Below are 14,004 nucleotides of genomic sequence, written 5' to 3'. Positions count from 1 at the left end.
CTTTTTTTGTACGCAACTGTAGCGGTTAGACCAGGGGTGCCCAATACGTCGATCGCGATCTACCGGTCGATCGCAAAGGTAGTGTGGGTAGATCGCATGGCATTAAAAATAAATAAAAAAATAAATAATAATAATTAAAAATATTTTTTTTTTTTTTTATTTTTTTTAAAATAGACGTCAGCCAACAAATTGCAACACTGTTTCACCTGAACTCATCTGGAGTGGAGGATGAGATTTTGACACTACAAGCTGACATTCAGCTTAAGTCCAGGGCTCATGGACAGTTCTGGAACTTACTCACAGAGGAAAAGTACCTCAACATGAGGAAATGTGCTACCTCCTTGACTGCATTATTCGGCTCCACTTATTTATGCGAGTCAGCCTTTTCCCACATGAAGATTATTAAGTCCAAATGCCGTTCCACCTTGACTGATGATCATTTGGAAGTGTGCTTGAGGCTGGCTATCAGCAGCTACTGTCCGGACTATGCATCCCTGGCTGATTCCATTCAGTGCAAGTCATCAGAGTAAGGTAATGACAAAAAATGTAGTTATATTGTACAATATGGGTTCATGCAGTTATGCAAGGTACACCAACATATATTGTACATATAAAGAATACTCAATATATTTATAAATAAATATATGTTTTGCATTTTTATAGTAGGTAGATCATTTTGACTTGGTCATTTTCTAAGTAGCTCGCATGCTGAAAAAGTGTGTGCACCCCTGGGTTAGACGATAAAGTTTCTCGCTATGGAGCCCCGTCACTTCACAAGACATGGAAAACCTCTGTTGGTCTGGAGGAGCTGTTATTTCTGCACAAACGTCCACTGTAAATTCACAAGATATTCTCAGAGCTACGAAGTCTTCTGCAGTGTGTGTGAGCGCGCATGCATGTGAGGTGGAGCGAGCTGAGTGAAGGCAAGCAAGCAGGCAGAGGAGCAGAGTACAGCAGAGACTCCGGCCCTGGAGACCAAAGCTACGGTCTCCCCCGCGTACTCCGACTGCGGCCAACACTGTTTTGCAAGACGGGCTTCACTAGATATAACTTTGCGGTTTTGGTGCTTCCGTGTAGTTTGTGTTGGAGTCTTGTCTGAACAGCGTAGCCACACGCGAGCGCGCATGAGACACCGACCCGGGTGATTTATATGTGTAAGAAGTTACAAACAGTCCCTTTAAAGTGACAGCGCCCCCCTCGGTAGTTAGGGCTAAGGATTGGTTCAGGTTTAGGTAGGGGGAAACGCATATCACCAACAATACCTATGGAGTTTGGAGTTGCTTGGGAGCATTTATAGTGACATTTCCATTGCACTGAGGATATTTTGCACTTTACCAGTAAGTGTGGCAGGAGGAGAGAGATCCTTCAGTAAACTGAAAATAATAAAGAATTACTTGCGCTCCACAATGAGCCGGGAGAGGCTCAATAACTTGGCAATACTTGCCATTGAGTGTGAACTGGCAAACAGATGGACTTTTACAGGACTTTGCATCCAGAAAGACAGAAAGGAAGATGGCTGTATAAGAGGAAAAGATGAAGCCATAAGGTAAGAAATTGCATTTTCTACTGAGAAATATGTGTCGAAAAGAGTTCTATAATAATAATAACAATGTTATTTATACATCTATTTGTATTATTATTATTATAGATAATTATGGTATGTGTGTACCTATGCCAATGTAGCCTCTTTCACTGTGTAAGTCTCTCTCAGTTAACATGTGTTTAGTTGGAGAGAGAGCAGGTGTTGATATGAGTAAAGCAGATTTGGAGAGGGCCCATTCACTAGACCTTTTCAGGGTGCCAGTCATTTCTATGGGCGGGCCTGGGTACCAGTACAGCTGAGGTGGAAACTAATGTCATTCGTTTTGCAGATATTTGGTCATAAACCAAAGTGTTGGACAAAATGCAATTTTGAACAGATGATGGCGCTAGATGAAAAGCCAGATGATCATCCTGTCGGAAGCATGAATGTCTGCACCAAATTTCATGGCAATCCATCTAATAGTTGTTGAGATATTTCAGTCTGGACCAAAGTGGTGGACAGAATGACATTGCCAAAAGAAAAAAAAATGTCACGATGAATTATATAAGTAAAACCAATTCAATTTCATGATGCCACACTTAAAAATTCATGAGATATACCGAATAAAACAATACTCGTGTTTGCAAGACCACGTTTAATTGCCAAAACCAAGAGCAGTTATTTACCCACTTTTATAATAGCAGGGTGAGACTGAGAAATGTATATCACCATTTTGAAAACCAAACTTTCCCTGTGTTGATGGTGGATTTTACATGCAAACATTTTTGTAACAGATTTATGTTCTTGTGCACACACTGGGCAAGAGAGGTTTGTTATCATACAAGGCAGCAGGAACTTCGTTTTTCTATTTAAGGTTTAAAACAAAGGGCAGGAATTAGGGCCGGGCGATATGGCCAAAATCTTCTATCACGATATAGGTAATTTCATATCTCGATAACGATATATAGCATGATATAGCTGGTTTTCTGGTAATTCAATAAATAAATAGTCAATTTGTATAACCACACGGTGAAGCCTATTTTTGTATTCTCCTGTATGAATTAAATACTTCACAAATGAAAAGTACTTAATATTTTCAGATTTTAAGAACTTCAGTGCAAAATGACCTTAACATTTTAAGTGAAATTATAGAGAAAAAATAGATAAATATAGACCTAGCCTATATCGCAATAGAAACATTATAGAAAATATATACAATAGACCTTTTTATATTGTTTTAACGATATATATTGTCATATTGCCCAGCCCTAACAGGAATATGTTAGAGGGGAATAAGTGTAATAATAATAAGTGTCACACTGGAGCAATTTTACAGGTCGTATAGTGTGGTGAAGTTCAGCCGCCAGATCCAATGAAATCCAAAATAAAAGTTACATGCTTCTGCGCATGAAATACATCATAAAACTATACTCTTTGTAACCCTAAAATGAGGATTTAGAGGTAAAAAAAATTTGCTGGATGAATGAAGTGAACTCATACTGCACTGTTCGTCTTTTTACCCATAGTTATTAAGTGCGTGTCAGTGCATGGTATGCAGTCATTTGGCTTTCTTAGAGCATAAAAATACAATTTCTTGGAGTTCGATATGAGAGCTGGTGAAGAACTTTGTCGGAGCTGAAGTGCATTTTAAAAGAGCTAATTAACCAGCTAGTCTAAATTCTAGCAGCTACAAATAATGCGTAAAATAAATCCATGCATGTGTAAATATATCATACACAATTTTCTCAAAACCCATTTTGCAGAACTTGGTACTTGATACCAAATATCTTTTGATATATCTCACTCAAAGAATCATTTAAAAGCGCAGTCAGCGATTCTAATCCAATACTCTTTTTGTCAAATTCAGCGAATATCTCCTCACGGTCCACTAGCCATCTGTTCTGTGTGTAAAAAAATACAAACAAAGTGGCTCGGACCAAGTTACGCAACACTAGTCAAGCCAATCAGCAACATGATCAGCAATCATGCACAGGGCAAGGGAAAGGCCATGGATGTATAAAGAGAAAGGCAGTGGGAGCGAGAGGGACGGTAAATCTAAAGTAAAGTATTTGTTTTGTGTGTTGAGTTCAAATATCAACAATCCTTCTCCAGAATCGCTGACTGCACCTTAAAGATGCTTTCTCTGAATATACATCATAACATACTTTGAAAATATATATTCTGTACAATATACTATAACTAAAATAAAACCTACAAACATCCAGACACATGTTTTTCTCTCGCTATGTTTCCACCACCATATCCCCTCCCAAACATCCAACTTAAAAACCTCAAACTCTGCAGCCACGAGCCACAACCTGTTGACCCCTCAGCAGTAAATATTGATGTTGGTGAGCAGCTCCTCCAAGGCGTCCAGTTGCTGATTGGCCTCCTCTATTGCGCTGTACGTCTGCACGTTGCAGGCGATGTGGTAGCGGATTTCGTCCACCAGGGGGACGGAGTCTGTCTCTTGTCGATCTTCCACAGACTCAGCGTCCTCTTTGATGATCTCTGCAAACTCTGGCTGCTCCACCAGCTGTGACAGACAGGTTAGACAGGTGTGAATTTATCCTGAGGGGGAAGCTGAGCATGGCTGACCACAACATCCTGAACGTAAACCTCGGCTCCAACACACAACAACAACAAAAAGTATTATTATATGGCCACAGAGATCTGCCTTTCCTGTGAGTTTTGGTATAATGGCGATGATAGATGTACAAGGGTACTTTTAGTATTTTTTTAGAAGCCAATTACTTTTATGGGAGCACTTTAAAGGAATAGTTTGGCATTTTGGGAAATACGCTCATTCACTTTCTTGCCAAGAGTTAGATGAGAAGATCGATACCACTCTGTATATGGAGTTTCGTGCTGAACTACTCTTGGCCAGGAGCAGTCACTTTTCCCCTGTTCCCAGTCTTTATGCTAAGCTAAACTAAACGCCTGCTGGCCCTAGCTTCATATTCAACATACAGGCTACACTTCAGCCATCAGCTGCGATATCCCAGACACTGTCTAGTTATCCAGACAAAATAAAGCCCCCTCCAGTGTCAACACAGAGAAACAGACAACCCACCCGCTCAATGATCTTGGCCATGAACTCCGTGCAGTGATCCTCCAGCCGAGAGAGACGGAAAAGCTTTGCCATCTTCCACATGTACAGAACGTTGTCCTCACATATAGTCTTAGCGAGCGTCTTCCCGCAAAGACGCTTCAGCCCCGGCAGAAGATACATGTCGGCCACGCACAGCACGTCAAACACGACATCCGTTATTAGCTGGAAATAAAAAAATATTCAGTCAGCCGTCAGATAATAATGATGAGCACTCAAGTCACATTAGCATTGTTGTGTTGTTTGCAATCACTGGTTATAGTTTCAAAGATGAAAATGTTATTGTACTTTTTATTCCAACACAATATATAGTTTAAATATTTAGGATGTCGGGTTATTGGAGGGCAGGCACTAAAATTTTTAAATTTCAAACCAGCAATAACTGAGGAAAAAAGCTGTCAACACAACATTGACATATTTAAATTATTATGGCAAACCTGTTGGCAATCAGCTGCTTACTTATACATCCAGCAGACATGGAGCAACATTAGCATTCATTTAAAGTTCTGTGTCTGGTCACCTGATGAATACAAGTCAATTTTCACTCTGCTTTTTGCTATGCTTTGGTCTCTCCCAACTCCTGAAGGAAATATCTGTCTCTTTAGCTGCTAAATGTTCCACTTTGTTCACCAACTAGTCGCTAACTTTGTCCGTAGAGCTGAGGGGAACTATTTAGTCAGGTGTGTGCTCATTACTACGAGCGAGCGCAATCACACACAAGTAGTTATTTGATCCATTGTTAATATAAAAATATTGATTATAGCTCCTTTAAGTTTAAAAATGTAAATATAGTACATTTTTAATGTGAAATACAATAGAAAGCGCTCTTAAGAAAGTTAGTATTATCCAATCATTTTAGGATCATTTTTAAAAAACAAATCAGCAGTTAAACTGCATATTTGTGAAACCCCTGTATGCACACACATTTCTTTCTTTTTTTACAGGCTCATACCTAACAGTAAGAAACCAGTTTGACAGCAACAAACTGGTCCTTAAAAGGTGGATCTTCTGTTTCATTGTCTTTTATGACTCCTCGGCTGGTAGGCTCACAAGAAATCGTTGACAAGTTTATCAATTCCACAAAATAATCTCAGACAGAAATTGTGCACTAACCTCTGTGCCATCAGTGTAGATGTAATACATGACGTGGATGAATATTTCTTCGGAAATATTGTGTAAAGTAATCACTGGGGTGCTGGGCTGGGACTGCAGCTGCTCTCCCTCACTGAAGTGGTCCTCCAGCAAGGCTTTAAAATAATCACTACGTCCGCAGAAAAACGCCTGGAGGCACACACACACACACACACATTAAAACTCTCATATTAATTTGAGCGACGGGGGGTGGGAAGCTGTAATGTGACTTGGGAATGTCGTGTGAGCTTTGTGGTTCGTACCTTATGGCACAAGAAGTCGAACCCGTTGACTCTGAAGCAGATGTCAGGATAAGTAGGGAAGTGGTCGACTCTGTTAAAGGGAAGTTCACCAAATCCAACCTGGGGAGAATCAACAGGAAGTCAAAATAGGCTCACTCAAATGTTATAGTTGCAGCTATAGTGTTTTCTTGCCATCATGTCCTTACTCTTAGTGCAATGGGAAGTGCACAGTCTGCTAACTGAGCCATCTCCTCCTGAAGTTGACATCCGTGAGGCTCCAGGCTGAGAACCTTCACACAGATTCCTGGCTTGTTGGACACTTCAGGAAAGAACAAAGTTAAACAAGACAGACATCACTCATGTGGAAAAAAAAGTCTATCCAAGCTTCAGGAAAAAAGCGTCAAGAGTTTAAAGGGGACATATCATCTTTTTCAGTGCTAGTGCACATCATTTGGTTATCGGGAGTGCCTGCCAACCCACAAACTGTGAAATAAGACAACCCAGTCAGTTGTTTGTGGGCTGCCTAGATCAGAAAAAATGTGATCCAACCAGTGGTCTACCTCCGGGTCTGAAAAGTGAAGTCAATGTCGAAGTGCTTTAAACTTGCATTCTTTCTAATAGCAAGCAGGGGGCGACTCCTCTGGTTGCAAAAAGAAGTCTGATTGTATAGAAGTCCATGAGAAAATGACCCTACTTCTCACTTGATTTATTACCTCAGTAAACATTGTAAACATGAGTTAATGGTCTCAATTGCTAGTTTCAAGTCTTCTTCAATACAGCATGATGTTCATTTATTAAATTATGGTCCCATTTAGAGTCAAATAGACCATAAAGCAGGGTATGCTTTAGGGCGTGGCTACCTTGTGATTTACAGGCCTTTTTCGGGAGGGGGTCTTAAAGAGACAGGCGCTAAAATGGAGCGTTTCAGACAGAGGGTGAATACAGGTATATTCAGACAGATGGTATTTTTGAACACTAAAGCATGTAAACATGTTCTAGTAGAAACCCAAAATACAAGTATGAACCTGAAAATCAACATATGTCCCCCTTTAATGAGCCACTACACTTAAAATGTGTTTTGGCATTTTGAGACTACTTGAAAAGCTGTGTATTTTATGTGCCAGCAGTGTAAACGTGAACCAAGAGTACTGCCTTACCAAATTCATATAGCTGTTTGCATTTATTCTCCAGCTGCTCTATTAGACCTTCCATTTTGCACTGTTTAGCAAGTCGCCTGCAGTCCTCCACAAGGCTTATATCAACATCCATTCGTCCTGTAACATTAAGAAACAAATGAACGAAAAGAGTTGGACTGTTAGACTCACACCTTTTTAATTCAATACACCAGTAAGAGCATTGGGGCTTGTATGTTATGGATAAATAATACATGACTGCATTACATTTTTTTATGATGTTGAAAAAAATTCTGTTCCCTTCAGTCCTTGTTTCGTGCAAAAATATATTCCAGTAGTTCAGCTTAAGTTAATATGAGGTTCCAACAGACCAGTCTGAGTTAATCAAATTAAATGGGGATGTTCCACAGTTACAATCTTTTTAATGCAAAATTCCCTGGACAGTGTTGCTGGGCTGCAGTGGAGGGACAGTAACAGAAAGCAGGAATTTGGAACGAAAAAGACTGTAATGTTGGAAGATTGATTTGTCTAACTTAGAGGGCTGAAGCCTCACATTAGCTTCAGATAATGTATTTTTTCACAGAACAAAGACTGAGGATTTTGTCCCCCATTACTTAAAGCATGTTAGGAGGGGCTGTCTTAACAACCAGTACGAACAGGGGGTTTAATTACAACAAGAAAAACCTGTTTCAATGTTCATATGGGCCCCTGATTATTGTGTTAAGACAGATTTGAAAAACTCTAAACCTATACTTAAAAAGGCAGCCTGAAGTAAACATGAATTCAGTTAAAGTTTTATGTTTCCATAATATCATGAAACCAAAAGCCAAATATATAAACTTTATTTGGCAAATCAAACCAGAAAATAAATCAACAGGCCCACTAGACAGTGTATCGGCCTGTTAACTTATTTTCTGGTTTTCTGATTTGATTATTTTTGGGTAATTTCATTTATATTGTCCAGATACAAAATAAAAGGATTCGTATATGCCATGAAAATAAATAATTTTTATCGGGTTTCCAGTTAATCCAGAATGATAAATCTTTATTACTGAAACATTTAAAAATAGTACAGACTGAAAACTGTGACCAGTGCTACAGGGCTGGTGTATTTTTGTAGGCCAACCAGGAAGTTAGCATCGCCCTGGTTCCCTCGACAAAAAGTCAATTGGATTTTTCCATTGGGTTTTGGACTATTGCAGAAAATAAGCTCTGTGGCAAACACAATTTATGATACTTACACAATTTGTTCAGCAAGATAATCTCCACAAATGAACACCATTTATATGATTTTTGAAGTGTGAATGCCATCGCCAGAGTAAAAAGCTAACGAAAGGCTATAAACGAACTACACCACGGTCGCATGAACGCGAGTATACACAACGAGGCTGTAAAGGCGGACGAGTCGGTGTGATGACTTTGTAAAGGCGGACGAGTCGGTGTGATGACTTTAGTAGTCTCATTTAGCCACTTGTTAGCAACCGCCTTTTTGAAGATACGTAAAGGCTTCGAAATTCACGAGTGGGATATTTATTGATCTATTTTATATCGTAGAACAAAACGTTAAAATCTCTTCAGCCTGTGTTAAACGCAGACCGTATTTCAGGCATCTAACTAAAAGGCCATTAAAAAAAGAACATCGACTTCCAGACGAGGGAACCGGAAATGCTAAAATGCTAACTCATTTCTGGGTTTTAGGACTCATGGTGCCTTCAAATGAAACTTGTGAGCTCGTGTTTACAACATGGGAAGTCGTGTACACGATATGCGTGGCGTTCAAGTGTTTAAGTCGCTGCTAAGTAACGGTAATATTAACGTTACTGTCGGTGTCTAGAAGCCACAGAGGCTAACAGTTTAGCAGGTGGGTAACATAATGCAGGAAATGCAAAAGCATAATGACAGAGGAAAAAGATGAGGCAGTTGCGAATATAAACATTTTCCTCAGACATATTATAACATTACGAAGAAAAACAAAATACGACTAAAAATACAATATATTAACTTCTTATGTACTGAAAAATTAACTTCCAAAGCCTCCGCCATTTCTGACAACGTCAACAAACACGTCACAAGTCGTGAACTCGTAGCTTTCAGAAATTTTACAATTACGAGGTTGTGAATACGACAAGAGGAGGTTGTTCATATGGACTCTTCTCGTGAACACGGTAAACACGACCCCATTTGAAGGCACCATCATTCCTGTACCACTCTATGTAGAAGCCTGAATACTTGCAGCTCACCTGTATAGGAATATTGCAGGATGGCTCCAAAGGCTGCAGGGTTGATCTGAAATCAAAAACGCTTTTATCCAAACAGATGTAGATACACACAACATGCCTGTATGGTTGTATATTAGGCCTTGCCTTGCCTATTAGACAAGACCATCTAATAATAACAACACCACGCAGCAACACAGAATTAATCAACCAGAATATATATTTTTACCTACCAAAGGGTGTTTGAGGGTGATCAAGTTCTTCCCTTTCCATTTGGTCTCAAACATATCAGTGAAGTACTCTGAGCGTGCACTGAGAATGCATCGGTGGGCCGTAAATATTTGTTCATGGACCTGGAACTTGACGTCGCTGTGTTGACCCTGCTCCAGTAACCTAAAGCAAACGGAGGAAAGCAGGATTATAAACAAACTAAATGTACTACACTGTGCTTTTTCAGTTCATTCTTCTCATTTTCCGCTTTCTTCTTACTGTAAACTACTAAAACAGCTGAGGAGAATGAAATGCACTGTGTCCTGCTCTGTAGAGGAATTCGATAATTCACATGAACTTACATGTGCAGAAAGTAGTTAAAATCAACCCGCTGCATGGCACGGACACTGATGCACTTATAATCTTTGAGCAGGCGTCGAACAGAATCGTTCAGACTGCCGTACATACACCTCTCGCCGTCAAACGTGTTGGCTTCACACTTGGCACCTGAAAGCAAAGCAAAGAGGAAGAAAAAATTAGGGCTGTCAGAGTAAAGGCGATAATAACGCGTTCACGCAAATTTGTTTTAACGCCACTGATTTCTTTGACACATTAACGCGATTGATCTTTTGGAGTTTGTAGCGGGCTCAGTTTTAAAGCTAGAGTGAAGATGGTATGGTATCACATGAAACTAGGAAAACCTAAGGAATCCATTGGTACCAACCATGTCATACTAGCTTGTCAGGAGGGAGGCAAAATAACACTCAAAACTTACGCAAAATTTTGGCGAGGAAAAACTGTCATGGCAATTTTCAAAGGGGTCCCTTGACCTCTGACCTCAAGATATGTGAATGAAAATGGGTTCTATGGGTACCCACGAGTCTCCCCTTTACAGACATGCCTACTTTATGATAATCACATGCAGTTTGGAGCAAGTCATAGTCAAGTCGACACACTGACAGCTGTTGTTGCCTGTTGGGCTTCAGTTTGCCATATTATGATTTGAGCATATTTGTAATGCTAAATGCAGTACCTGTGAGGGTTTCTGGACAATATTTGTCATTGTTTTGTGTTGTTATTTGATTTCCAATAATAAATATATACATACATTTGCATAAAGCATATTCGCCCACTCCCATGTTGATAAGAGTATTAAATACTTAACAAACAAGGTACATTTTGAACAGATAAAAAATATGTGATTAATTTGCGATCAATCATGGACAATCATGCAATTAATTATGGAAAAATATTTTGATCGATTGACAGCCCTGAACAAAATATATAGGATTATACTACAGAGCTTTTCAGTGTGATTATAATGCATTGACATCACACTATAGTAGTTTTACTACTTAGTTTGCATTACTGAACAAACAATCTTACCATTGTCCAACAGGTACTGGACCAGCTTCTCATGACCACAGAGGCAAGCATAATACCTGAAGAACAAGAGCGTTCACATTTCAAGTTGTCTGGATAATATTGTGTTAGTCAGATAAGTACACTACATGCCTAAATTGTACTTACAAAGGGGTGCTGTTCCATTTATCTCTTACTTTGAGGTCCACGTCTCTTTGTTCAACAAGGTGTCTTAGAGAGAAAAGAAATGAGTGGTTACATAGATGCACTGAAGTCTACACAGTCACAACAATCAAATCACACAGGAGCAAAATGCAAGATGGATTGTTAACACAGCTGCACATATTGTGATATTGTGTGTTGTGATATTGTAAAGATTCTTCAAAACGTTGTATAAATTTTTAATTAACCTTTTAAAAATCCGACGCTATTCGATCTTTCGGAGGTTGCAGCAGGCTCAGTTTTATAGCTAGAGTGAAGATACCGGCATCATAAGAAACCCAGGGAAACCACTGGTACCAACCATGTCATACTAGCTTGTTGCAAAGGAGGTTAAATAACGCTCCAAACTTGGGCTAAATTTTGGCGAGGAAAAACTGGCATGGCCATTTTCAAAGGGTTCCCTTGACCTCTGACCTCAAGATATGTGAATGAAAATGGGTTCTATTGGTACCAACAAATCTCCCCTTTACAGACATGCCCACTTAATGATAATCATATGCAGCTTGGGGCAAAAACTATGCAATTTTTTTGCATGCAGCACAAATTAGGGCTGTCAAAGTGAACGCGATAATAACACGTTAACGCAAATTTGTTTTAACGCCACTAATTTCTTGAACGCATTAACGCAACTTGCGATTTTTAGGTTGTACCATGCTCAGTTTTAAAGTTAGCGTGAAGGTACTGGGATCATATGAAACTAGAAGACCTAAGAAATCCATTGGTACCATGTCACATTAGCTTGTCGCGAAGGCGGTTAAATAACGCTCCAAACTTGTGCTAAATTTTGGCGAGGAAAAATTGGCATGGCCATTTTCAAAGGGTTCCCTTGACCTCTGACCTCAAGATTGAAAATGTGTTTTACGGGTACCAACAAGTCTCCCCTTTACAGACATGCCCACTTAATGATAATCATATGCAGCTTGGGGGCAAAAACTATGCAGTATTTTGCATGCAGTACAAATGTGTTATTTTTGCCTTTACTAAAATGGTGTATTTCTGGTGTGTTCTTCATACTACGAGAGTTTTCCTAAGATTAGATTTTTTAAAAATCACAATACTGTACATCGCCTTGCTTACAGTATTGCAATATATTGAATTGTTACCTTGTATCATCATATTATAGTATTGCCAGATTCTTGCCAATACACAGCCCTACTGCACATATTCCAAACATAAGGATTATTTCACCTTTTTAGATGACCCCTTTGATTTTAGATTTATTATCCTATGCCAATTCCTGCTTTATTCAGCACCATTCAGCAACAAAGTATGTTTTGTTTTTTTAATCTATATATGAAGACTACATTCAGTAAGAGATAGCCAGATGGGTAAACTGGGTGTTGCCCTGACTTGTCTCGTTTGGTAATTACACATACCAGTTAGTCCCAAAAACAGAGGATATGTCACTTTAAAACCTGTACCTGTATAGCTGGTGGCAGTAAGTACATTCATACCATCCGTGGTAAGTTTCCAACATGGACAGATAGTAATCGAAACCTACAATGCATCTGGAAACTGAGCAACTGACTTGCAAACAAAGCTTAAATTGCCAGCTGGGTCTTGAAAGCTAATGTTAGCAACCCTGCCTTCCTTGTTTACCTCCTGTTTTATTGCGAAACAATGCATGTTAGCTTTTTACTTTAGCTGCAAGGCGGTGTTATGTTGCAAAATGCTACAGTAAATGCATGACTCTCACATTATTATGACATATTTATTCTGTTCAGAGCAGAAAAATAGGTCAGGAAATAGCAACCTTGCTGCAAATGCAATCATAACACACACAGTGCAAAGGCAACCAATGCCAAAACGTCAGCTGAGCTTGGTAGGTTACCTGACTCTACAAATGTCGCCCTTTCTGCAGCTGCTAAACAAGTCGTACACATCCATGATCCTCTCGGTGTTTTCGGTGCTCTGTGATGCATTGAGACGGCCTGTCTACCGGACAGGTGAGCGATGGTGAGTGGCTGGGTGTAGCTTCAGAGTTTGCTGGGGAAAGTTGTGTCTGCTGGCTGTCACACCTTCTTGTTGTTGACGAACTGCTCTGCTCTGTTGCTCCTCGGTGTTGTGGTGGTAGAAGTGATCCGGCAGTCATGTGACCAGTGTGTGTATACTTCACTTGCTGTAGAGAATAACGGTAAAACTGGGCGACGCTTCACAAAACGGCAGATGTTTATTATTATTCTCCTCCCAACAAAAAACGTTTGTGTGTGCCGCTGTATTATTATATTTTTTTTATCACATGTATGTCAACCGTCTAAACCCAATTTTACAACAATTTAAATTCGTTGTCATTTTGCAACCACAGGCATGTAATAAGTGGCAGCTCGTATTAACGGCTGAAAATCGGAGGTCACGATTGTCACTTGAACGCAGCACAGGTCAGCGTCATCAACATGTTTTTGTCTTCTAAATGTTGTTTGTTTATTTCACTGAAATTAAAAAAAAAAATAGTTTACCTTCCGTTATTATTTGAGTTCTGTTTTTTTATAAGTTTACATATTCAAAGATCATTATTATTATCACAATAATTGCACTATACTTTATAATGACTGTGCAATATCATTATCATTATTACTACTAAGGTGTAATTCACACTGCAATATTTTCAGGTGGAATTTCATTTCATTCTCACTGTGCAATATCATTTTCCACTTGTGCAATTTTGTTAATAGTCTGTTTATTGTCAATACTGTATATACTGCTCCTATTTTTATACTTCCTTCTATTTAAATGGTTCTTATTTTGTTACACTTTGTTTAACTCTTTCTTACTGTGTTAGCTGATGCATCTTGTTTTTTGCACTATCCCCATTGCTGCTGTTCACTGCAAATTTCCCCACTGCGGTACTAATAAAGGA

At 39.3% G+C, this 14,004-nt stretch overlaps 1 protein-coding gene across 1 annotated transcript; it reads right to left on the bottom strand.

Moving 5' to 3' along the window:
- Window positions 1-2,162: 2,162 nt before the first annotated feature.
- abtb1 (ankyrin repeat and BTB (POZ) domain containing 1) lies at window positions 2,163-13,241 on the bottom strand. Its single transcript, XM_074644009.1, has 12 exons — window positions 12,979-13,241; window positions 11,094-11,156; window positions 10,950-11,005; window positions 9,926-10,070; window positions 9,587-9,746; window positions 9,378-9,423; window positions 7,162-7,278; window positions 6,211-6,323; window positions 6,026-6,124; window positions 5,745-5,912; window positions 4,596-4,796; window positions 2,163-4,058 (listed from the first exon to the last, which is right to left on the bottom strand). The coding sequence occupies exons 1-12, from the start codon at window positions 13,032-13,034 to the stop codon at window positions 3,852-3,854; spliced, it is 1,431 nt and encodes a 476-aa protein (XP_074500110.1). The 5' UTR covers window positions 13,035-13,241; the 3' UTR covers window positions 2,163-3,851.
- Between the last annotated feature and the right edge of the window lie 763 nt (window positions 13,242-14,004).

The sequence above is a fragment of the Sebastes fasciatus genome, chromosome 8 (genome assembly GCF_043250625.1).
Source record: "Sebastes fasciatus isolate fSebFas1 chromosome 8, fSebFas1.pri, whole genome shotgun sequence".
In the NCBI taxonomy this organism is placed as follows: domain Eukaryota; kingdom Metazoa; phylum Chordata; class Actinopteri; order Perciformes; family Sebastidae; genus Sebastes; species Sebastes fasciatus.
Note: the sequence above shows the minus strand (reverse complement) of the source record. Positions and strands in the feature narration are given on the sequence as shown.